Source organism: Pelodiscus sinensis, chromosome 12, assembly GCF_049634645.1.
Source record: "Pelodiscus sinensis isolate JC-2024 chromosome 12, ASM4963464v1, whole genome shotgun sequence".
Lineage (NCBI taxonomy): Eukaryota > Metazoa > Chordata > Testudines > Trionychidae > Pelodiscus > Pelodiscus sinensis.
Genome location: NC_134722.1, coordinates 46,607,568 through 46,630,863, shown reverse-complemented (window position 1 = coordinate 46,630,863; position 23,296 = coordinate 46,607,568). Strand labels below are relative to the sequence as shown.

Below are 23,296 nucleotides of genomic sequence, written 5' to 3'. Positions count from 1 at the left end.
GCCGCGCTGTGGGGGGTGGGCGCTGTGCTGGGAGGGGCGGGGGGGCCGCGCTGTGGGGGCGCTGTGCTGGGAGGGGCGGGGGGGCCGCGCTGTGGGGGGGGGGCTGTGCTGGGAGGGGCGGGGGGGCCGCGCTGTGGGGGGGGGGCTGTGCTGTGAGGGGCGGGGGGGGCCGCGCTGTGGGGGGGGGGCTGTGCTGTGAGGGGCGGGGGGGGCCGCGCTGTGGGGGGGCGCTGTGCTGGGAGGGGCGGGGGGGCCGCGCTGTGGGGGGGGGGGCTGTGCTGGGAGGGGCGGGGGGGCCGCGCTGTGGGGGGGGGGGGCTGTGCTGTGAGGGGCGGGGGGGCCGCGCTGTGGGGGGGGGGCTGTGCTGGGAGGGGCGGGGGGGGCCGCGCTGTGGGGGGGGCGCTGTGCTGTGAGGGGCGGGGGGGCCGCGCTGTGGGGGGGGCGCTGTGCTGTGAGGGGCGGGGGGGCCGCGCTGTGGGGGGGGCGCTGTGCTGGGAGGGGGCGGGGGGGCTGCGCTGTGGGGGGGCGCTGTGCTGGGAGGGGCGGGGGGGCCGCGCTGTGGGGGGGGGGCGCTGTGCTGTGAGGGGCGGGGGGGGCCGCGCTGTGGGGGGGGGCTGCGCTGTGGGGGGGGCTGTGCTGGGAGGGGCGGGGGGGCCGCGCTGTGGGGGGGGGGCTGTGCTGGGAGGGGCGGGGGGGCCGCGCTGTGGGGGGGCGCTGTGCTGGGAGGGGCGGGGGGGCCGCTTGGACACCGAAAGGGGTGGGAGAGGGCCCCCTGGCAGGGGCCCCACCTCTCCTAATTGCTTATCCTCCCTAGGCTCCACGCTCATCCCCCTTCCCTGAGCTGCTTTCTGACGGCCTGGGGCCTGCTCCTGCTTTCCATGAAGCTGGGGAAATTTCTGCCCCTGAGGTGGATGGGTGCAGGCTTGGCTTCCTGTGCGATACAGTGCCCTCCCCGCTGGCTCTGAAGCTGCCCTGCCTCTCCCAGGGGGAGGGCTAATGCCAGCAGCCCCACATGGGCCCTTCTCTCTGATCTGCTGCCAGCCCATCCCGCGCTCCAGGTGGGGAAGTCACCCGGCCTCCTTTGGAAGCCTGGTTGCGCGGCTAGGCCAGGCAGCAAATACTCCATGTGCTCTAACCCTGCGGCAAGAGAATAGAAAGGGGAAGCTTGGCTAGTCTGCGGTGGGTCTTTGAGTTCCCTCGGGAGCCGGCTGCTGCTATCACAGCCCTCCGATTGCTTTGACACTCCCTCCAAAGTCCACGGCTGTGTCTAGACTGCACCCCTTTTGCGGAAAAGGGATGCAGATTAGACACAGTGCAATTGCAAATGAAGCAGTGATTTAAATCTCCCCCGCTTCATTTGCATGAACATGGCTGCCGCTTTTTTCCAGCTCGGGGCTTTGCTGGCAAAAAGCGCCAGTCTAGACGGGGATCTTTCGGAAAATAAAGCCTTTTCCAAAAGATCCCTTATCCCTGATTTATCCCTGGGTGTGTTTTTCTAGGGATTAGCTTGGTCGAGAGACCTTGCTGGGAGGGGCAGGACTGCCAGTCCGACCCCACAGGCCAAGGGTTAGAAAGTTCATCTTGCAGAACTGGACCAGGATGCCAGAGTAGGAGCATCCACAGCTGGGGCTGCTCTAGAACAGCTCTGTAACTGTCCCTGCATTTATCCCCTCTGCAGTAGCCCCTAGTGGGGGGGCGATAATTAGCTGTCTGCTAATGGTTCTCATTCTCTCAAGAGCCATACTGCTGACAGGCAGGCTTAGGCGGATTAGCCGTTCGCGTCATAGACCCTCCCATCCCTGCTCCATATCAATAATTCATCAGCTTGTAAGTGGAATCAAGGGCTCTGTTTCTCCCTGGTGCGCTGCTGTGATCTCCCTGTACATCACACCCCAGTGGGGCTGAGATGCGGGAGAAAAAGATCTTCCCGCTGGATGGACGGACGGACGGACGGCCTGTCTGTCCCAATGGCTGAGCTGTCCAAACGCTGCAGGTCAGGGACCCTGTGGACCTGCAGCTCTCCTGATGTCTCAGGGGGTTGATGCTGCTCCACTTGCCCAATTTATTGTGATTTTTGGAGTAGGGAGTGAGTCTCTGGGGCAAGAGCGTGTGAGCCCAGCAGGGAGACGGGTGAGGGGAGATGCTATAAGCACAGCCATGTTGGCTCAGACCAATGGTCTCTCTACCCAGTGTCCCATTGTCCAACAGTGGCCAATACCAGGTGCGTCAGAGGGAAAGAACAGAACTAGATCAGTTGACTGAGTGACCCGTCCTGTTGCCTGCTCCTAGCTCGGCAGGTACTGCAGCAAACGGGGGCGCTCGGGGGCAGAGGGGCAGCCCTGGTCATGGAGGCCTGCAGCTTGATCCATGTCTAGACGGATGGGATCCCTTGGCCTGCAGGGTGACAATGTTCTCTCTAGCGGGATGTCGCCCCAGCGAAGAGCACTGGCCCCGACGTATTTAAAATCTTCACCGTGGCTGGGGAACGGTTCCCCAGAAAACACTATCTGGTTTCTGTCCCCCATGGCAGCTGCAGAGCCTGGCCGAGATGTCTGAGGGGCCTTCCAGGATCTCGGGGCCCATCCCTCCCGACCCCACACTCTTCCCGGACTATTACAAACGCCCCCTGTCAGGTGAGAGCCAGCGATGCATGGATGGGGTCCTGCATAATCGTGGGTGGCTAGTGCAGGTGAAGGCCTTCCCTTCCCTAGCCTCTGTTGGCTGCACAGTTCCTGGATCTGTGGAGGGGCAGCTCTCCCCCAAAGGGTGTGGAATGGCCCTGCAGAGACACTCGGCTCCTTTGAGGCCCTGAGCGCTCTCAGCTCCCATCGCCTCCAGTGCCAGGAGAGGCTGATGTGAGGAGTAGGAAGTGGGGGGATGTCAATATCTGTTAAACATCCCTCTATCCAGGGTGGGGGCACCGGGGGGGGAGCAAAGGGGAGGTGCCGCATGCCTTGACTCGTGCTGTCTCTCTCTAGCTCGAGGGAGGCTGGAAGGAAATGCCTTGAAGCTCGACTTCCTCTCTGGCCCGCTGGCCCCCGATCCCAGCCTGTATCCCACGTGTTACAGTGCCCGCCCTCCCCCACGTATCCGCCCCAATGGCCAGGACATCCTGGAGAAGGGGCAGATGGGGACAGTCGGGATCTTGCTGAAGCTGGAGGGGGTCTCTCTCCACAGGGAGCCGCCCCTGAAAAGTAGGTGCAATTGAGCAGGTGGGGCTGACGGGCAGGATAGAATGAAGGCTTGAACTGGTGCAGAGGCAAGGGTTTAGGATGGGGATTTGTGTGGGGCCTCACCCTGACTCCGGCCTGGCGTATGGAAAACGTGGGAGTGAGCCTGTGGAACTCCCTGCCATATGATGGAGGCCAAGAGCCAGGTAGATCCCAGGTGGTTTTCCTGGTACGTGGCTAATGGGAACAGCTCTGGGGAGTGCCTGGGATAGGCAGAGAACTTGAGAACTGCCCAGGGGAAGGTTAAAGGGTGACTTGGTTGCAGTCTCTAGTTACCTACATGGGAACAAATGGGCTTGTCAGTGTAGCAGGAAATCCAGTGGCTGGAAGATGAAGCCAGAGGGAGTTGGGGAGGAAGGTATAAATTTGTCCCCAGGGAGAGTAATTAGCCTTTGGAACAACCACCCGAGGGTAGAATCCACCACGGGTGAGTCTTAACTCAAAGGTGGCTGTTTTCGAGCAGCTGCTCTTGGAGTTACTCCAGCAAAGCCAGTGTCTTGGTGTGCTAACAAGGGGCTCTGGGGGTAGGGATCCGGCTGGCACACAGGGAGGGGATCCGCTTGCTGCTGTTTGCAGTGAAGGGAGCCGCTTCGCTGAGAGAGGCCCTGGTCATGGTGCCAAGGGGCTCAGCAGGGCCTGCTGGTGAAAGCCGTGTCTCGCCGGGGCGTGCAGGGCGCGAGTGCAAGGACCACGAGAAGGAGAATGTGAGGCGGATGCGGGAGATCCAGAGGAGGTGCAAGGAGAAGGAGCTGGCGCGGGAGCACAGCCAGCCCAAACCCATGAAGGCCCTGTGGAAATCCCAGAAGTATGAGAATGTGGAGTCCAAGGTGAAGGCCAAACTGCAGTACCTGCACACAGCGGCATCACAAAAAGACTAGAGAGAATTCCTTTGTCTCGGGGGCATTCTAGTCCCTGCCGCGGCCGGCTGCAGCGTGAAGCCGGGCCTGGCTGGGGCCACTCGACACACTGTGTGTGATGTGCTAAATGCACCGGCACGCCCATGGATTCCTCTCTCGTGCTACAGTGTCGCTCCATTGAACGCAGTGGAGATTTCCCCAGGCAGGGTCGTGTCTCCCCTGCCAGCTGAGTTCCCTGCCTGACTCCTGCCTGGAGGAGACGTTCCCCGCACGTGCAGCGGTAGAGTCTGGGGTCGCCCCTCGGCCCTGGAGCTCCTGCTATGTGGTTTGCCTTTCGCAGGAGAGCTCTCCCCCGCCCAACCCAGAGTCTCAGAACTTCCTGAGGGCATATTCCCGCTGCGGCTCCGGGGTCCAGCCGCGCCGGTCGCTGTCGCCCAGCCCTGCCATGTCCAGAGCAGTGCCAGACGCAGCAGCTGCAGGAGTGCAGGGCGCAGACGCCAAGGTGAGGCTCCATGTCCCCGGGGGCTCCCAGCACACCATCTCGCTCGCTTCCCTGGCCTTTCATGCTGCCCCCTTCCCTTCCAGATCCAGGTGGAAGGCATCAGTGTCGACTTTGTCAGCCACAACGCCCGCACGGCCAAGCGGGCCCCCCTGCGGCGCTCGCGCTCGCTGCAGTCGCTGGCCGAGGCCCTGGAGCAGAAGCGCCGGGAGCAGGAGGAGTACAATGCCAAGCAGAAGGGCCATGTGCCCCAGTAGTAAGTGGGTGCCTGCTGGGTGGGAAACGGTGCCGCTGTGCGCGGGGGAGCTGGGCCAGGCTCGCTGGCCGGGAAGGCTGCACAGCGTGGCCCAGCGGCTCCGCTCCTTGTGGGCGCTCGGCCCTGCAGGGAAGGGGTGCCAAAGGGACTTAGGAGCCTCAGTCTCCTCGGGGCCTGAGTAACTTCCCCTGAGTGCCACCCATTGTCCCACGATGGCCAGGATGGGATGGATCCCAGCTCCCCGTGCACCTGGGCAGTGGCTTGGCTGATTGCTGTGTCGTAGGGCTGGCCACAGGAGGCAGAGCCTCTCGCTCTGTCCCTGGCCCACATCCAGCGTGGTGCCCCTTGGGAAGGGAGTTTGGCGCGTCTGTTCAGTCCCTGCATGGCCCGGAAGCACCGCCAGGTTCTCTGTGGAGCCTTGGCCATTGGTGCTCCCAGCCCAGAGCCAAAGGGCTGGATGGAGGCATCAGGTCCTACCCGTTGCTGGCAGGGTGGTGGATGGGGGAAGCTAGCACTGCCCGTGCTCTGCCTGGCTGGGGCAGAGACTCAGCCCGAGGTCTCCAGGGCTGTCGGTCCCTCTGTACGGGGATAGGCACCCTACCCATCTGCTCTCCTCGTCCCAGCTAAGTCCTGCCCCCGGGCACCTGGCCCTCGCCCCGTGTGCTGATCCCCCCCTCTTCCCTGGGCAGCCTGCTGGAGCGGAAGGATCGCTGGCGCAGGGAGCTGGAGGAACGGCAGCGGAACCTGCCCGACCCTGACATGCCCCCGGGTCACACCATGATGCCAGAGAGCGAGCGGCTGGAAACTCTCAACAACCTGAAGCAGAGTAAGGGGAGAACCATTCGCTCCCGCCAGAGGGGCCTCCCCAGACGGGTGGGAGGGATGAGCCTGGCCTCAGCCACAGGGTGGCGCTCTTCTCGAGTCCATGCGTGGCAGGTGGGTCACAGATCCCCTTGAGACTGGCACCTGGTGGGCTGAGGTACCGTGGAGTGAGCCCCGACGCCCCCGGAGAGTCAGGCTCCCACCCTGCCTGGCCTCTCTGCCTCACAATATTCCCAGGCTGGTAGCATGAAGGGGCGTCTCCCTTCCCCCTGGACCTTTGTGGGGCTGCAGCAGGTTGCTGTGAGCAGCGGCCCCGTGCGATGCCCAGTGGACTGATCTCTGGCAGCTGAGAGCCCGCCCCTCACCTGCCACTTCCCTCGGCAGGCCAGGAGCAGCTGGTGAAGGAGCTGGTGCTGCTGCCAGTGCGGGCAGACACCCTGAGCATTCAGAAGCGGCGGGTGGAGCTGGAGCAGAAGCTGTCGCAGATGGATGAGGCCCTCAAAATCTTCTCCCGGCCCAAGGTCTTCGTCAGGCTGGACTCCTGAGTGGGGGGGGGAACTTGCAAGCTGATTCCTGTGGCCAGGGAGAATTCCTGCCCCCAGCTGCAGAGGGTGGTGGCACCAAGCAAGCCCAAGGGATGCCAGCCAGTGGGGCACTGGTGTCTAGGCAGTGCCCAACCTGTGACTGGGGGAGGCTGCGGGGGAGGAGGGGGGCGCAACTGCCTTGCTGACATGACTGATGTTCTAGTGCCACCACCTGGCACCCTCCGTCCCAGCCACCTGCCTCCTAGGCTGGAGTCGCAGGGGGCGCGTGGGCAGAGTCTGAGCACGAAGTGGGCTGCGGAGGGTGTGACACAGCCAGGCCCTGCGCTCGCTCCCCTTGCTAGCCGCTGCTGCAGGCCTGTCTCAGCTGCTGCGACGCTTGGCGCCCACAAAGCAACGGGGCAGGAGAAGCAGCCGGGAGCCAGCACGGGGGGTTGGTAGGAATTGTGTGTGGATGGGGCGGGGAGCTGCTTTGTGCTCAGCTCCAAGGGCTGCCAGTGCACTGGGGGAGGGGAGACACTGGAGCTGGCTCTGCACTGGCTGATGGGGGGCCATGCATGGCTGGGTGCTGTGGGCCCCAGGAGCCCAGGGACAGAGGGGCCCCTCTGTGCACACCTGGTGCCAGATGCTGCCACTCTCCAGCTGGCATAGTGAGGCCACCAGGGGCCCCCCACAGCTGACCGCCTCCCTGCAGGACTTCAGTGGGTGCTGCCCCCTGGTGGGGAGAGACGGAGACTTTCCCTTCCCGGGGTGGGGGCCTGCCCCTGCCCTGCAGTGCTAAGGTGCCAGCACAGGTGGGCCTGCTTCTAGGGCAGGGGCAGTCTGCAGGAATCCCTTCCCAGCATGCATCTGTGCTCCTCCCACCTGAATGGAAGAGCCTGGCTCGGCTTGCGAGCTGTTCCCGCTGCCCAGCCCATAGGGTGCAGTGCATCTGCCCCCAGGTTTCTGTCAAGCCCACGCTCTGAGAAGGGGCCCTGGGCCTGGCTAAGGGGCCTGCCCCCTGGCTGGAGAACATAAATGCTCAGGCCTCCATACAGCTGTCAAGGCTAGCTGTGAGGGAAGGCCATTTCCCTAGGGGTGGGGAAGCGCTAGGAGGATGGGTTCCCTAGGGAGCAGCTGGAATCACCCTCCCTAGAAGTGTTTAAGGCCTGGCTTGACTAAGCCCTGGCTGGGATGATTGAGCAGGGGGTTGGACTCAGGTGTCTCCTGGGGTCTGTTGGAACCAGACAGTCCCGGCTGCCGGGGAGGCAGGAAGACACCCTGGCAAGGAGAGGTGACAGGTGCTGTGCCCCCCGCATGCAGGAACTGGGGGTATGAGATGGACAGGGCACCAGATGGCCATGGCTGCTCAGTGCAGAGAAGACCTGCCTGATGCTGCTGGCTCCAGCAGCCGAGCCATAGGCAGGCGGGGGGTGGGGGAACTAGGGGCAGCACCGGGCCCCCCTAGCACAAATCCCCATCGTGACACATGACTTGTGCGGGGGAGGAGGGTTGGCAGACCCTAGTGCCCTCACTCTGAGGAGATACCCAGGCCCTGCCAGGTGGGAAGGGGCAGACAGCACTGCACAGGGCTGTGCCCCGGGGGCCCTGTGGGGAGAGAAAGAGGCACTAGTATGGCACTTACCTGGCACCAGAACATGTCCCTGCAGGGGGCAGGGGCTGGGGCAACTCTTCCCCTCCTTCCGGGCAGCCCTGCCCACTGGGTCAGGGCAGTGCTGGCTCCAGAAAGCAGCGGCCCCAGGGGTCGGAGCGCAGTTCAAGGGGCCTGCAGCCCTCTCTCCTGCCCCACCCCGCCCTGCGCAGCCAGAGCAGAGCGAGTGCTTTCTAGAAAAGGTTTAATAGCCCGGCGCAATATATTAACTTATGATGCATATTTCCATAAAACAATTAAAAAACATTTGATTGGAAGGAAAGGGGGAGTCTGGGGCCCGCCGCGGGGCCGCGTCTCGTCCGTCATTTCCCCACAGACGGGGATGGGGCTCGGGCCCCAAGTCTCCACTCCCAGCTGCCACCCTTCCTGCGGTGGCAAGAGCCTGAGGCAGTGCCCCCAGGCCTGGCAGAGCCCAGCTGCATGGGAGCATCAGCCGCACCCCGACAGTGGTGCCCAGCGGCCTGGCACTGCTGGAGCAGAGACGAGCAGACCGGCTGTGGCACGGCCCGGACGGCAGATGGAGCCCTCCGGTGTCACCCCGCCCTGCAGCCAATCCCAGCACCGCAAGCGGCCCCTGGGCTGCTGCCCAACGTCCCAGCCGGCGCTCTAGAGCGTGAGCAGCGTGCCGTCTTCCTGCAGGCTGCCCCGGCGGCTGCCGTTGGTGCTGGCGAGCGAGTGCAGGGAGCCAGGCAGCACCACGCCCCGCGGGCAGCCCTTGTCCAGGAAGCCGCCGTTGGGGTAGCGGGCGGCACCGTCGCTCTCGATCACCAGGTCCCCGTCCTCGTCGCTCTCGCCCTCGGCCGTGCTGTAGTGGCTCAGGTACTGGGAGGCGGGGCTGGGCGTGCTGTCCGTGGAGACGCCCGAGCTGCCCGAGGCTTTGCTGCTGCGGATGACGTTGTTGCGCTGGTTGGCCGGCTTGACGGTGACGATGAGGTTGTGGCTGTTGGCCACCATCATGTCCGTCACCTGGTCCAGCGACTTGCCGGCCACATCGATGCCATTCACCTCCAGGATCTCATCGCTGATGGCCAGCAGCCCCGTGCTCTCAGCCAGCCCGCCCTTCACCAGGCGGGAGATGAAGATCCCGGGCACCTTCTCCACGCCCTGCGGGGCCACGCGCACGCTCACGCCGTCGCGGATGTAGAAACCCAGCGGCTTGTCGGAGCCGTGCTTGTGCAGCCGGACGCGCCGGTGCGTCTCGGGCAGGATGTCCACGTCGATGATGGAGGAGATCTGCCGGAAGTCCTGGGGCAGGCCGATCAGCAGCTGCGGCTTGGCCCGGTGGTGTGCTGGCCGCAGCAGCCCCTTCTTCTTCCGCTGCAGGGAGTTGGAGGCGAAGACGCTGGAGTCGGCTTCCGCTGCAGGGACAAGGAGAGCACCTGGGTCAGCCAGGAACCCACCTGCCTCCCAGACAGCCACGGCCCCTCCTGCCTCCCAGACAGCACCCCAGCTGGGAGGGCAGAGCCTTGGACGGCCCCGGACCCACAACCAGCTGCCCCCATACAGTTTGGAACTCCCACCCCACGGCCCCTCTCAGCCCAGCACTGCTGACACCCCTCACTCCCGCCCCATGGCCCCTCTCAGCCCAGCACTGCTGACACCCCCTCACTCCTGCCCCATGGCCCCTCTCAGCCCAGCACTGCTGACACCCCTCACTCCCGCCCCGCGGCCCCTCTCAGCCCAGCACTGCTGACACCCCTCACTCCCCGCCCCGCGGCCCCTCTCAGCCCAGCACTGCTGACACCCCTCACTCCCGCCCCCTCAGCCCAGCACTGCTGACACCCCTCACTCCCGCCCCCTCAGCCCAGCACTGCTGACACCCCTCACTCCCGCCCCTCAGCCCAGCACTGCTGACACCCCTCACTCCCGCCCCGCGGCCCCTCTCAGCCCAGCACTGCTGACACCCCTCACTCCCGCCCCGCGGCCCCTCTCAGCCCAGCACTGCTGACACCCCTCACTCCCGCCCCTCAGCCCAGCACTGCTGACACCCCTCACTCCCGCCCCTCAGCCCAGCACTGCTGACACCCCTCACTCCCGCCCCTCAGCCCAGCACTGCTGACACCCCTCACTCCCGCCCCTCAGCCCAGCACTGCTGACACCCCTCACTCCCGCCCCGCGGCCCCTCTCAGCCCAGCACTGCTGACACCCCTCACTCCCGCCCCGCGGCCCCTCTCAGCCAGCACTGCTGACACCCCTCACTCCCGCCCCGCGGCCCCTCTCAGCCCAGCACTGCTGACACCCCTCACTCCCGCCCCTCAGCCCAGCACTGCTGACACCCCTCACTCCCGCCCCTCAGCCCAGCACTGCTGACACCCCTCACTCCCGCCCCTCAGCCCAGCACTGCTGACACCCCTCACTCCCGCCCCTCAGCCCAGCACTGCTGACACCCCTCACTCCCGCCCCGCGGCCCCTCTCAGCCCAGCACTGCTGACACCCCTCACTCCCGCCCCGCGGCCCCTCTCAGCCCAGCACTGCTGACACCCCTCACTCCCGCCCCGCGGCCCCTCTCAGCCCAGCACTGCTGACACCCCTCACTCCCGCCCTGCAGCCCAGCTGGCACCCCTCACTTCCACCCCACAGCCCAGCACTGCTGACACCCCTGACTCCCACCCCACAGCCCCTCTCAGCCCAGCACTGCTGACACCCCTGACTCCCACCCCACAGCCCCTCTCAGCCCAGCACTGCTGGCACCCCTCACTCCCGCCCTGCAGCCCAGCTGGCACCCCTCACTTCCACCCCACAGCCCAGCACTGCTGACACCCCTCACTCCCGCCCCACAGCCCCTCTCAGCCCAGCACTGCTGGCACCCCTCACTCCTGCCCCACAGCCCCTCTCAGCCCAGCACTGCTGACACCCCTCACTCCCGCCCCATGGCCCCTCTCAGCCCAGCACTGCTGACACCCCTCACTCCTGCCCCATGGCCCCTCTCAGCCCAGCACTGCTGACACCCCTCACTCCCGCCCCATGGCCCCTCTCAGCCCAGCACTGCTGACACCCCTCACTCCTGCCCCATGGCCCCTCTCAGACCAGCACTGCTGACACCCCTCACTCCCGCCCCGCAGCCCAGCCAGCGCCCCTCACCCCTGCCCTGCAGCCTATCCCTCCCTGTGGCCCCTGCCAGCCCTGGGCTCCCTCTTCCCCTGCTGACTTGGGGCCTGGGCGCTCTCTGGATGGAGACCCACATGCCCCGAGGTGGCTGGATGTTTCTCCACGTATCACAGTCACCAGTGGGGCCAAGGACGAGATGCCCATGTTTGTGCCCTGGGCACCCCCCCAGAGACCTTGGCAGCCGCTCCAGAGCGCAGAGCTGCCCTCGCCAGCGTCAGGTGTGTCCTACCAGCCAGGGGCTGTGCAGTCACTGGTAGCCAGACACCGGGGCACCCTGACTGGGCAGGGGGATCTGACCCCGAGCACTCTGGTCTGCCAACCGGACCAGCCCCACCGAGACTTCTGCTGAGCCCTAGTGCCAGTGTCCTCCCCCTACTCCCCCTCAGCTGGAACCCCCCCCAATCCCCCCACCCTCACCAAACTCACCCAGCATGAGCTCCCCTCGCAGGCCTGGAAGCCTCTGATAAGAGCAGGGGCTGGGGGGTGGGGAGAGGGGAAGGCTGGTCTGGGAAGCCCCCCTTGGGATCCCAGCTCTCAGGAGAAGCCCTGGGGAGCAGGGCAGAGGGGGATCCACCCAGCCTACCCCAAGGGAGCAGTGCGGAGGGTTTCTCCCTGCCTGGGCAGCCGTGCGTGTTGAGGCCCCAAGCCCCCTGGCAGCCGGGCTGTTGGATTAGTGCAGCTTGGCCAGGCCTGAGCAGCTCCCCAGCTCTGCCTTGTGCGGGGGGGTCACCCTGCCAGGCCCCACTGGGCCATGTGCTGCCCCGGGCTGGGGCGACAGCCCTGCCTGCTCCGCACGGCCAAAGCTGGGGACCCCCCACCCCATTCCCTGCCCCTCCACTTTCCTTCCCCTCCCACCCATCCCCCTAAACCCCCGCACCCCAGTTAGGAGAGGCTCACAAGCTGGGCTGCACCTTCGCCCTGGGCTCCAGCCCATCCCCCGCTCCACTGCACTGCAGCCCCTCCCTGTGCCCTGCCCCAGAGGAGCCTGTGCCCACGGCCCCATGGATTATCTGCCCTCTGCAGCCCCCAACGTGCTCTGGGGCCATGGCTGCTCTCCCCAGTGGTGACGGGACCCTTAAACCCCAAGGAACCAGGGTGCAGGCAGCTGCCAAGCCAGGCCCCACCGCCCCCCCTTCACAAGCAGAGTCAGCCAGGCCGGGCCAGACCACAGGTCCATCCAGCCCAGGGGCCTGTCCGCCAGCAGCGGCCATGCCAGGTGCCCCAGAGGGAGTGAGCAGAGCAGGGAATCCTCCCGGGATCCCTCCCGTCGCCCATTCCCAGCCTCTGACACACAGAGGCCAGGGCCCCCAGCCTGGCTAACAGCCACTGATGGACCCTCCCTCCATGAATCTATCCAGCTCTTTTAGGAAGCCTGTTATAGTCCTGGCCTCCACCACATCCTCCGGCGAGGAGTTCCACAGGCTGACTGTGCACCCAGCGAAGAAAAAAAACCTTCCTTTTGTTTTTTAAACCTGCTACCTAGTAATTTCATTTGGCAACCCCGAGTTCTTGTCTTCCCCTGCCCACATCCCCTGTCCCCGTTCCACCCCGCCCACCCAAACTAGGGCAGCAGCACCCCACAGAATGGGCCTGGCCTCCGGCTAGGCAGGGAGCTGGCCGCACTCTGCTCCTGGCTCCCCCCACCACGTGTCTGGCTGCCCCCGCCACAGCTCCCGCTGCCCAGACTGACTAGCCGGTCATGCAGCCCGACGCCACGGCTGGGGGCAGGATGTTCTCCCCTCACCCCCTCTCTGAGGGAGAAGCCGGCACCACAAGCCAGAATCCACGTGCACACAACAGAGCCGGCATTGGCCCAGGGCTCCTGGGGCAGCATGTCCCCTCCCTCCATGCAGCGAGCCCAGGGTGACCTCTGCTCTGCCCCCACATGCTGTGGCTACAGGGCGGGGCCTGCCAACACGGGGGAGCAGGAGCCGGCCAGGGGGATTACACGGCATGTGCCAGGCTGGGATTAGAGGAATCTGAATAACTCGGCCTTAATCGGACCACGAGTCGTGCCCCACCAGGTTAACCCTTCAGCTGCCAGGCCAGGCCACCCACACCAGTTAGGCCTCTTCATCTCCAGCAGGTGCCCATGTTTCCTCCTGCGTGTCCCCGTAATGCAGGGCGGAGGCCAGGCTGGGAGCTAGTCGCCCCCAGGAGATCCGGCCCCAGAGAAGCTGGGGAGAGATGAGCTCAGACCCGCTGCCCCATGAGACTGGCAGCTTGCAGCCAACCCTCGCCCCAGAGCTAGGGCCAAGCCACTGGTGCCCCCAGACCAGCCAGGCAGCTTGCCCCATGGATACCCATCTCCACACTGGCGCCCAGTCCCAGCGGCTGACTCTAGGGCCAGGGAGACTCCAGTCCCCCTGAGCCAGCCAGTCTGGGCAGAGATCCTCCGGCAAGGAGCAGAGCACGCTGGGGTCTCCCAGAGCCGCCCCTTGCTGGCCATGCCAACTGATGCCAGCTTGGAGCAGCGCTTGGTGCCCGGCCAGCTGCCACTGTCGGGGCCCATGAGCAAAGCCAAGGAGGTGCCCCCCTCCCCCGCAGGGCAGCAGGTGCCGAGGGGCTGGGGCCAGGGCCAGTAGCCCCCGCATGGCCTCGGGTACCAGCCAGAGCCCGGATCACAGAGCCCGCCGGGCCTGGAGATGCTGACTTAGGAGTTACATGTGGCCCTGCTCCCACAGGCTGGCACATGCTGGACACCCAGGTGCCACCGGCCCGGGGAGAGGGGCAGCAACACGAATCCTGCGCAAACCAGGCTCCTCCCACAGGTCTCTAGTCCCCAGCGTGTGCCCCAGCCCCCTCCCGAGGCAGATGTGGGGGGGGGGGGGGAGAGAACAGGGCTGAGCTGGGGTGGAGAGCCCCCCCATAGCTAATGACACCCCAGGCTTCAACTCTGGCACAGCTGCCATGGGCTGACGGGCCCGGAGCTTTCAGGCTCATCCAGCGAACCCTAGTACCACAACAGGGGCAGAAGAGCGCCTCCTACAGGCACACAGCCCTGCCTGCAGCACAGCGCCCCTAGTATCCACTGGGGCACTGCATCCAGCAATGAGACCCCCCCAGGGACTGACACCACAGCACCCCCTAGTACCCACTGGGGCAATGCAGCCGGCAGTGAGACCCCCCCGCCCAGGGACTGACACCACAGCGCCCCCTAGTACCCACTGGGGCAATGCAGCCAGCAGTGAGACCCCCCCCCCCCAGGGACTGACACCACAGCGCCCCCTAGCACCCACTGGGGCACTGCAGGCAGCAATGAGACACCTCCCAGGGACTAACACCACAGCACCCCCTAGTACCCACTGGGGCACTGCAGCCGGCAGTGAGACACCTCCCAGGGACTAACACCACAGCGCCCCCTAGCACCTCACTGGGGCACTGCATCCAGCAATGAGACCCCCCCCCCAGGGACTGACACCACAGCGCCCCCTAGTACCTCACTGGGGCACTGCAGGCAGCAATGAGACCCCCCCCCAGGGACTGACACCACAGCACCCCCTAGCACCTCACTGGGGCACTGCATCCAGCAATGAGACCCCCCCCCAGGGACTGACACCACAGCACCCCCTAGCACCTCACTGGGGCACTGCATCCAGCAATGAGACCCCCCCCCAGGGACTGACACCACAGCACCCCCTAGCACCTCACTGGGGCACTGCATCCAGCAATGAGACCCCCCCCCCCCCCCAGGGACTGACACCACAGCGCCCCCTAGCACCTCACTGGGGTACTACAGCCAGCAGTGAGACACCTTCCAGGGACTAACACCACAGCACCCCCTAGTACCCACTGGGGCAATGCAGGCAGCAGTGAGCCCCCCCCCCCCCCCAGGGACTGACACCACAGCGCCCCCTAGCACCTCACTGGGGTACTACAGCCGGCAGTGAGACACCTCCCAGGGACTAACACCACAGCGCCCCCTACCCATCTCCCTGAGGCACTGCAGCCGGCAGTGAGGACCCCCCCCCACCTCCCAGGGACTGATACCTCGGGTGGGGGAAGGTGAGCGCCTAGGCCAGGCCGGGCAGGGTCAGCTCCTGGGGCCCTGCAGCAGACTCCTGGCTGAGCTGCGCGTGTCTCTCCCGGCGCCCGCAGGGGCTGGCTGGCTATAAATATCTCGCTGTGCGCACACCACACTGTATTTTTAGCCCAGGAGTCTCTGCAAGGCCTTTCCCAGCTATTCTGGGCGCGGTTCCCTGCTGCTGCCTGAGTCACCGGTAGATGCGAGCAGCCCAGCACCACCTCAGGGACAGCTGCCTCCGTGGCGCTGGGGCAGGCCAAGCCCCCCACGGAGCCAAGCAGGGCGGCCTGGCTGCCCCCACCGACACCACAAGCCAGAATCCACGTGCACACAACAGAGCCAGGGCCGCCAGCTCTTCCCCCCCCCCCCCCCCCCGGGCTCCACCGTTCCAGCAGCCACCCACAGGGCACCTGGCCCACAAGGAAGAAGTGGACAGGTGGCCCCACATCACAGAAGCCTTCCTTGGCCATAGAGGGGGGTCTCCCCAACCCAATGTTACTGCCTCCAGCCTGAGCTCCATGTGGGGGAGCACCGGCTGGGCCTGGGAGCCACTGGGACAGGACAGGGGACTTCCGCCGACACCGCCTCACCCCCGGCCCCTCAGAGCAGCAGTGCTGCACCAGCCGAGCCAAGGACTGGGACACCGGAGAGCTGGGCTCTGCTCCTGACCTGCTGGGGGAGCTGGGGAAAGTCACAGCCCTCCCTAGTGCCTCAGTTTCCCAGCTGTGAGGTGGCGATAGCAATCCTGCCCTTCCCAGGAAGCTGCCAGAGCCCTCTTTAAAAGGGGAACAAAGAGGCCCCGGGGGATTACAGACAAACCAGGCTCGTTTTGGTACCGGCGGCGATACAGGTTAAACCTCCTAAATCCGGGACTCGCTGGTCCGGCAACACCCGTGGTCAGAGAGCACCAGCGCTGGAGAGTGCGAGTCAGCCAAGAGATCCCTGCCTGGACTCCATCAGCTGTGGCTGGGGCCACATCCCAGGGACCCCTGGCCGGGCGGGGCAGCAGGGGGACTGGTGAGCCCTGTTCCAGGGAGAGGCAGCGGGCAGGGACCACCCCGATCTAGCAAAGTCCCTCATTCGGGACAGGTCAGGTCCCACGGGTGCCGGACCAGGGGGTCCAACCTCTATTGGAACAAACTGTCAGTGGGTTTATAGGCACTGAGGGTTCCAAGGAACAGCAGGCATGGATTTGTCCAGAACAAGCCAAGCCAAACCAAGCTCACTTCTGTCTTTGGGCAGCAACTCTGTCAAAGTTCCCTCTAATCTTTCCCTTCCACGGGGGGAATTTTTCCATCCACATGTGGAATAATTTTTTCTATGTGCACCCACAAACGTGCACCACCAGTAGAAACAAGAACCTACCTGTGGGCACTCGGCTAACCAGCTGGGTGGCTTTTGACTCTCCCAAGGGGCCGCACAAGCACCTGCCTTATAGGGAACACTGCTAATGGCCTCAATGGATTGGGGGGGGGGGAGCGACAGAGGTGATCTGTTAAAATGAGGCTTTTAGCACTGCCCCAGCAAACTGGGTGAAATTACTCAAGTGGGGGCAAACCTGGTTAAAAAACAAACCACACTCAAAGAGTCGCTATCAAAGGTTCGCATCAAACTGGGAGGGCGTATTTAGTGGGGCCAACCGGGGGAGTCTGTCCCAAGTGCCGTGTTAATTAGTGTTTTCCTTACATCGGATAACAGAGGGGCCTACGAAACGTGTGGATGGGAGGTGGGCGGGCACTTTAGAGGACAGGGCTACAAAAATTCAGGACAAATGGGAGAATTGGTCTGAAAGCAGCAAAACGCAATTCAAGAGACACACGTGCCGCGTGTTACACGTAGGCAGGGGGACAAATCCCGCGCACAGACCCAGAACGGGGACTCGCTGGGGACAGGACAAGCAGCAAAGGGTTGGAGATTAGGAGGCGTTGCCTGTCAGGGTGCTGAAGCACGGGGACAAATTGCCCAGGGAGGCTGTGGAATCTCCCTCGCGGGAGGTTTTGAAGAGCAGGCTGGGCAGAGCCCTGTCAAGCCGGGTTGGGCTAGGCTCACGGGGCGCTGCCTCGGCGCATGTCCCTTCCAGCCCGACAGGAAGCCAGGAGAGCAGGCACTGCGTTCCTCTCCACCACAGGGACCACCCCACATGCCTCTGGGGGAACTAAGAGCACAGATGGGGCAGAAGCAGAGTCGCTCCGCCCCACGCCTGGAGTGACACAGGCAGGCGCTGAGGGCAGGCGCTACACCTCCCGGAGCGAGGGGGCAGTGCCTCAGATGGCCAGAGGTCCCCCAGCGACACCTCCGGGGCCCACTGAGCAGATGGGAACCTGGGCAGGGCTCTCACCACCGAGATCGCCAGGGCCTACCCCACCACCCGGCTGCCAAGGGCCGAGCAGGCCTCAGAGACAGAGTCCGAGGCTGGCAGGGCAGGGCGAAGCCTTGCATCCCTCCCCACCCCACCCCCATGAATGGAGCAGAACGGGGTGGGGGGAGCGCTGCCTCAGAAGGAAACCCCTTCCCCCTCACACAGCAGCTTCCCTTTCCCACGGCTGCGCCCTCCAGGCCTTCATCACGGCCCTAATTCCCAACAGTCGCTGCCCATTTCCGGCCTGGGCTCACCCCAGGCTTCGCCTCCACCCGACCCCAGCTGGGGGAGACCACGGATCAAGCAGGCCTGGTTCCATCTCGTCTCAGCCTGCAGATCCCAGTTCGATCTCCGGAGCCAGCTCGCCCACCCCTGAAAGGCAGCCCGCTCTGGGGTGGGACACGACTGCTGCTTCGCGGCAGTGCGGACAGGGGAGTCCTGCACCCCCGAGGCCACAGGGGACGCTTGGGCAGGCAGGCGGCTGCGATTTAAGGGCCGTGTCGCGGACCTCCAAGGCAGTTTTAAGTCTCATGCTGCTCAGGGAACGTGCTCTGGTCTGACACAGCCCCCCCCCCCCCAAGCTCAGGAAGCCCCTGGCTGGACCCAGCTGCTTAGCAGGATCACAGGTCCGGAGGGGGGGTGTCTAGCTGCCGTTTTTCACAGCGTGTCCCCAGCGAGGGGTGCAGCCGGGGTGCCCTGCACGTCCATCCCACGCTCCAGACCCAACAGCACTTCCGGTCTTTCCTGGCACTCCCAGGACCAGGCGCCCCGGTGCCAACCTTGCACCAGAGGCCCCTGCTTAGGTGGGGCAGGCCCCATCACCCACTGCCAGGACGCGGTCACTTCGGGGCTAGTGACACACCTCAGCCCCACCCCTGCCAGGACTTAGATGGGAATCTCTAAAGGGGGGGGGTGGATGCTGCCCGGATCTGGGCCAGCGTCAGCTCCCGCTGAGCCTGGAGAGGAACCGGATGCTGCTAGAATCCCCCATCGGCAGCTGCCAGACACCTCTCCCTCCCCTGGAGGGAGGGGGGCCAGAATCCCCCGCCCCTCTTATCTCTGCTGCTCGGAGCAGGCAGCCCATGCAGGGGGGCGGGCAGAGGCTCCCACGCCTTCACTTTCAGGGCTTTCCTAGAGCCCATGACTCAGCCTGCCCAGGCTCAGCTCAAGAGAGAGCGCCGGCTGAGGAGAGGGAGGGGGGTGGCAGCCTGGTGAGCCTGGCTTGAAGGCACCCTGCCTAGCGGAGCCCCACAGAAGCCGCCAGCCTGCCCCCAAGCCCGTTCTCCAGGCAGCGGGCACCTGACACCGGGTTTAGGTCTGTTCACACACGGCCGTGACGCGCCCGCCCGCTCTCCGCGGGTGATCGCAGGTGGCGGGGGAGCCTGGGCCCAGCTGTGCCTGCCCTGGGGAACGGGGGGCTGCGTTAGCACCTCCAGTGCCGGGACTGCAATTGGGAGCAGGTCACTGCCCTGCTCCGTGCCTCAGTTTCCCCAAACTGGGCTGGCCTCAGCTCACCGGGGGCCAGACTGGCTCAGAAGGCAGGGGCTAGAGAAGGGCCAAGAATTAAACATGGGCTCTGTCTTGTGCATGCCCTGAGCTCTTATCTTCTCCTCTCCCTCAGTAGCTGGTGGTAAGCCCTCACCCCCGGAGCGTGCACCAGGGGCGCTCCCCAAAGGGGTTAGGACCTGGCTTCTGAGGAGGACTCAGATCTGAGCGCCGTAACAGCACAGGGCTGCCTGGAGACCCCTCCTCCTCTTGTCTGTGCATGGGGGCAGATGACTGGCTACTCCAAGCCGTCTAGGACTCTCAGGGGGCTGGAAGGGACAGCAGGGGAAAATTACCAGCCCTTCAGCTGGCTTGGGGCATCATTTTTACCAAGAGCACCAGTGGCCCACGCTGCAGGCACAAGCGGGGAGGATGTTTGGCCGTTCCATAAGCATCGCTCGCGGAGAGCACTACTCCAACCAACGCAGCCCTACAGAGCCCTGTGCTGCCGGCTGCACGTGATCTGTAAAGACCCACTAGCCCGGTAGCTAGAATCACGGCATTTGTCAAGGACTAAATCTAGCTGGCGCTTAAGTATCACAATCCTCCCGGCAGGGGCGACTGGATAGGATCGCCTCCGCTGCTTTGTACCAGTAAGCTGCGCTTGCTCCACCCCAGAGGAAGCCGCATTCCAGCACCGACCCCAGCCTCCCCAGTGCCTGCTAGCAGGAGACCACTGGAAACACTCCAAGACCCTTGCAGAGGAGAGACGTTCTGGGCAGGCAGCAGGTTCCCCATAGGTTTGCGTGTATATTTCAAGTTTTGCTCTTATGACCTGCGAATGAACAAACAAATGGACCGTTCCTACGTGGGGAACATGTGCCCATCTCTGGGGCGGAGCACTGCTACTGCCGCCCATCACATCACAACAAGAACGGTGAGGGGGGAGAGACGAGTTAGTCCCTGTGGAAGAGACCAGCTGCTTTCCAGGAACAACGTGTTCTGGGATTGAATTCCCCATGCAGGACAGCAGAGTGTTAAGGCTGCAGGATTTTAACTCTCCGGTATTACGGGTGCTCTCTGGGTAAGCGACTTTGGCTTGCAGAACCCGTGAGCCAAAGCGGCCGGTTCACAGCCCAGCCTCAGAGGTCAGGGTAGTTCCTGAAACACTCCCTACAGGCAGTGTTCCCTGTAAAGTGGGCACTTGTGCGTTCGCTCTGGAGAAATTCAAACGCTGTCCAGCTGATTAGCACAGCTCCCTTTTTTTGTTTCTACTGGTGGTGCACAGCCACACATGCTTCAGTGCACATAAAATTTATTCTGCACATGGATGAAAAAAAGTGGATGGAACAGATTAGCGAGAACACTGCTTATAGAACACAGTTACTGCCGTCACTGGGGACAGGGCTACAAACTGACATTTTAGTGGGGCCTACACAAACTTTCCCACAGAGCCAGGCTTTCAGCAATGCAGTGGCAGGCGCAAGGAATAAACCGAGTTGTGGAGCATCCAGAAAATTCTCCCTCTTAATTTTTTTTAAGAGGTCCACTCTAGGCTGGCCCTCCTATATGTAAGACAAGGGAAAAGCCCAGCCATCCAAGCAAAGGAACGGTCCCAGCTAACAGCTCCCATCAGAGCCAGTAGGATACGATTCACCTGTGGAACACAGGGCCAGCTGGCTGGGATTTCCCATGCAGCAAGAGATCCCAACACGGGTGGTGGGCCGGAGGCGGCAGCATTCCGCTGAAATGCCCGGGCACGGATACACGGCAAAGTTCTCACCAAACAGGCAGCAGCGGGGCTGCTATCGAGTGCTCTGGCAGAGCAAGTGAACCCATTTCCTTTGCCACTCGACGGAAGCTCGCAGCCAGGCAAGGAACCCGAGGCCTCGGCGGCCCGGACTTACCCCTCTTCTGGATGATGATGCGGAGCAGCGGGTTGGCCGAGGAGAGGGCCTTGTGGTAGTTGTCGTCGTTGTTGATGGGCAGCAAGTCCCCGTGAACGTCCGTGTACCCCAGCAGCACGTCCACGCAAGGGATCTGATGGACTGTCTGGATCAGCCGGTAGAACTCCTGGAAGCCGCCCGCGCTGGAGCGCTTCATGGCAAAGCGGCGGAACTCGGCGTCAAACTGGGGGCAAGAGGCGGGGTCAGGGCCACGTGAGAGCAACTGGCTGGCGGGGGAGCCAGGGGCCCCAGACTCAGCAAGGAGCGGCCAGCCGGGTCCCCCCGTTCCCTAGCCACTTCCTGAGGCTCCACGAGGAAGCTTCATGTACAGGCCACAGGGATCAGTTGGGGGCTCTGAAGACAGACGCCACATGGCCCACCCCTAGGAGCCCTGCGCTTCACCCCAAAAACCTAACGCCTGGCTCCTTCCCTCCCCACACCAATTCACGGCTGCACTGGGGTCTAGAGGCCAAGGATCTGCCTGGACCTCGCGTGGCAGAGCCGTGGGAAGAGAGGTGCCACTGGGACCAGCTGGCCCTGCAGATCGGGGGGCTGGACTGGGTGCCTCAGAGCGGACACGCGCCCAGTTCATGCCGGGGGCACTGCCCCCGCACTCGGCCATGTCTAGGCACCGTGTATGTCCTTGCCCAAAATTACTCAGCAAGGCAGAGCAAACAGACGTGGGGATACAAACTACATCCCCTCCCTCCCTGCAGCCCTGCTCCCCACCACACAGTGCTGATGCATAAACAGTGGGGGCAGCGCCCCCCCGGCTTTACCCAGACCCCCCTGACCAACCGTAAGCCTGGCACATGCAGATGCCAGGAGGCAAGTCCACGGCCACCTTTCCACGAGGAGCAGCGGCCCGGACAGCCGCTGAGCGGCAGGGCTGTCTGCAGAGTCCTGCCCTCGGGCCCACGCTGCCGCCTGGAGGAGCCCCGGGGCCAGAGGCAACACTGAGGTCTACCCAGCGCAGGCGGGGAACCCTGGGCAGGTGGGCACAGCCGTGGCAGCCAGAACCCCGGGCACTTAGCCCGGCCCGGTGCAGGGGGAGCGGCCTGGGGGAGCGGCTCTCCTCTGACAACCCAGACGGGTCCCCGGCCCAGCAGCCGCCCCCCCTTACTGCTCCCCGGGGGGAAATCACCCCCCGCCCAGAGACAAAGGGAAGCGGAGCCGGCAGGGGCGAGGCAGGGTCCTGCCGCCCCAAGCCACGCTCCGGCGGGCACAGCGGCCAGGTGGATGCCAGGAGCCCGCCAGGCCCGGCCAGGGAGCCGAAGTTTGCGGCCGGGACGCGGGGACCGGAGCTGTCAGGCTGCATCGTTGCATAACCTGCCGGCTCCGGCGGGGGCTTGGCGCCGCACCGGGCAGGCGGCCTCGTCCCGCGTCTCCGGCGGGGGCGCGGGGCCCCCCCACCTCCCCGGGCTGCAGCTCCGCTGGATGCCCCGCTGGACCCTGCGCCCGGCTGGCCCCGGCCCCCCCCCCCGCGCCTGCACCTGGGCCCCCCCCGCCTGCACCTGGGGCCCCTCCCTGCACCGGGCCCCCCCCGCCTGCACCTGGGGCCCCTCCCTGCACCGGGCCCCCCCCCGCCTGCACCGGGCCCCCCCTCCCTGCACCGGGCCCCCCCCCCCCTGCACCGGGCCCCCCCCGCCTGCACCTGGGGCCGCGGGGGGGGCCGCCGGCCGGACGCACCTTGCTCTTGACCTCGATGACGGGCTCCGGGCTGCGCGCCGGGGTGCGGTGGTGCTTGGCCATGCTGGGCCGGGCTGGGCCGGGCCGGGCCCGGCTGCTCCTCCCGCCGCCTGCCCGCCCCGCACTGGCTGCGGCTCCTGCGGCCACGGGGGGTTTCACCGGCCATGACGTCACCCCCGAGCAGGTTAGGGGCGTCCGCGGGATTGGCGGAGGCCGGGCCAGGGGGCGGGCTCAGAACGTCCCCTGCGCCAGGATGGAAGGTTGCTGACAACGTCGCCTAGGTAACGGAGGTGGGAGCGCTCCAAGGTGTATCGGGGGCAGGGGCAGGGCAGGGCCAGGCCATTGGGGGGGGTCACACCCCAGGGGGTAGGGGCAGGCCATGGGGGGGGTCACACCCCAGGGGGTAGGGGCAGGCCATGGGGGGGTCACACCCCAGGGGGTAGGGGCAGGCCATGGGGGGGGTCACACCCCAGGGGGCAGGGGCAGGCCATGGGGGGGTCACACCCCAGGGGGCAGGGGCAGGCCATGGGGGGGTCACACCCCAGGGGGTAGGGGCAGGCCATGGGGGGGTCACACCCCAGGGGGTAGGGGCAGGCCATGAGGGGGGTCACACCCCAGGGGGTAGGGGCAGGCCATGGGGGGGGGTCACACCCCAGGGGGTAGGGGCAGGCCATGGGGGGGGTCACACCCCAGGGGCTGCAGGAGCACAGCCGCTGGATTTAGCAGGTGGAGCTGTAGCTGGGCTCCGCCTGGGCTAGGGCCTGACAGGTGCAAACCAAGCTCCAGAGGCGACTCGGGCGGCTCCGTCCCTCCCAGCAGGGGAAAGTT

General features: G+C 65.1%; 2 protein-coding genes across 2 annotated transcripts; one reads left to right on the top strand and one right to left on the bottom strand.

Annotated features, from left to right (window-relative positions):
* The first annotated feature begins 1,585 nt into the window (after positions 1–1,585).
* ENKD1 (enkurin domain containing 1) lies at positions 1,586–8,119 on the top strand. The gene is made up of 8 exons (XM_075940493.1): positions 1,586–2,297; positions 2,531–2,633; positions 2,979–3,194; positions 3,903–4,075; positions 4,428–4,589; positions 4,673–4,842; positions 5,532–5,668; positions 6,049–8,119. The coding sequence occupies exons 2-8, from the start codon at positions 2,549–2,551 to the stop codon at positions 6,207–6,209; spliced, it is 1,104 nt and encodes a 367-aa protein (XP_075796608.1). The 5' UTR covers positions 1,586–2,297; positions 2,531–2,548; the 3' UTR covers positions 6,210–8,119.
* Positions 8,028–22,647, bottom strand: PARD6A (par-6 family cell polarity regulator alpha). Its single transcript, XM_075940494.1, has 3 exons — positions 22,469–22,647; positions 20,741–20,963; positions 8,028–9,215 (listed from the first exon to the last, which is right to left on the bottom strand). Exons 1-3 carry the CDS (start codon positions 22,529–22,531, stop codon positions 8,464–8,466), a joined length of 1,038 nt encoding a protein of 345 aa, XP_075796609.1. The 5' UTR covers positions 22,532–22,647; the 3' UTR covers positions 8,028–8,463.
* Positions 22,648–23,296: the final 649 nt, after the last annotated feature.

Bases quoted from the DNA above. Each gene is read 5' to 3' on its own strand.
- PARD6A (XM_075940494.1), bottom strand. From the start codon at position 22,531: ATGGCCAAGCACCACCGCACCCCGGCGCGCAGCCCGGAGCCCGTCATC. The intron at 20,964-22,468 runs GTGCGTCCGGCC...TCTTGCCCCCAG, and splicing joins TCATCGAGGTCAAGAGCAAG to TTTGACGCCGAGTTCCGCCG. The intron at 9,216-20,740 runs GTAAGTCCGGGC...TTGTCCCTGCAG, and splicing joins CATCATCATCCAGAAGAGGG to CGGAAGCCGACTCCAGCGTC.
- ENKD1 (XM_075940493.1), top strand. From the start codon at position 2,549: ATGTCTGAGGGGCCTTCCAGGATCTCGGGGCCCATCCCTCCCGACCCC. The intron at 2,634-2,978 runs GTGAGAGCCAGC...GTCTCTCTCTAG, and splicing joins TTACAAACGCCCCCTGTCAG to CTCGAGGGAGGCTGGAAGGA. The intron at 4,590-4,672 runs GTGAGGCTCCAT...CTTCCCTTCCAG, and splicing joins TGCAGGGCGCAGACGCCAAG to ATCCAGGTGGAAGGCATCAG.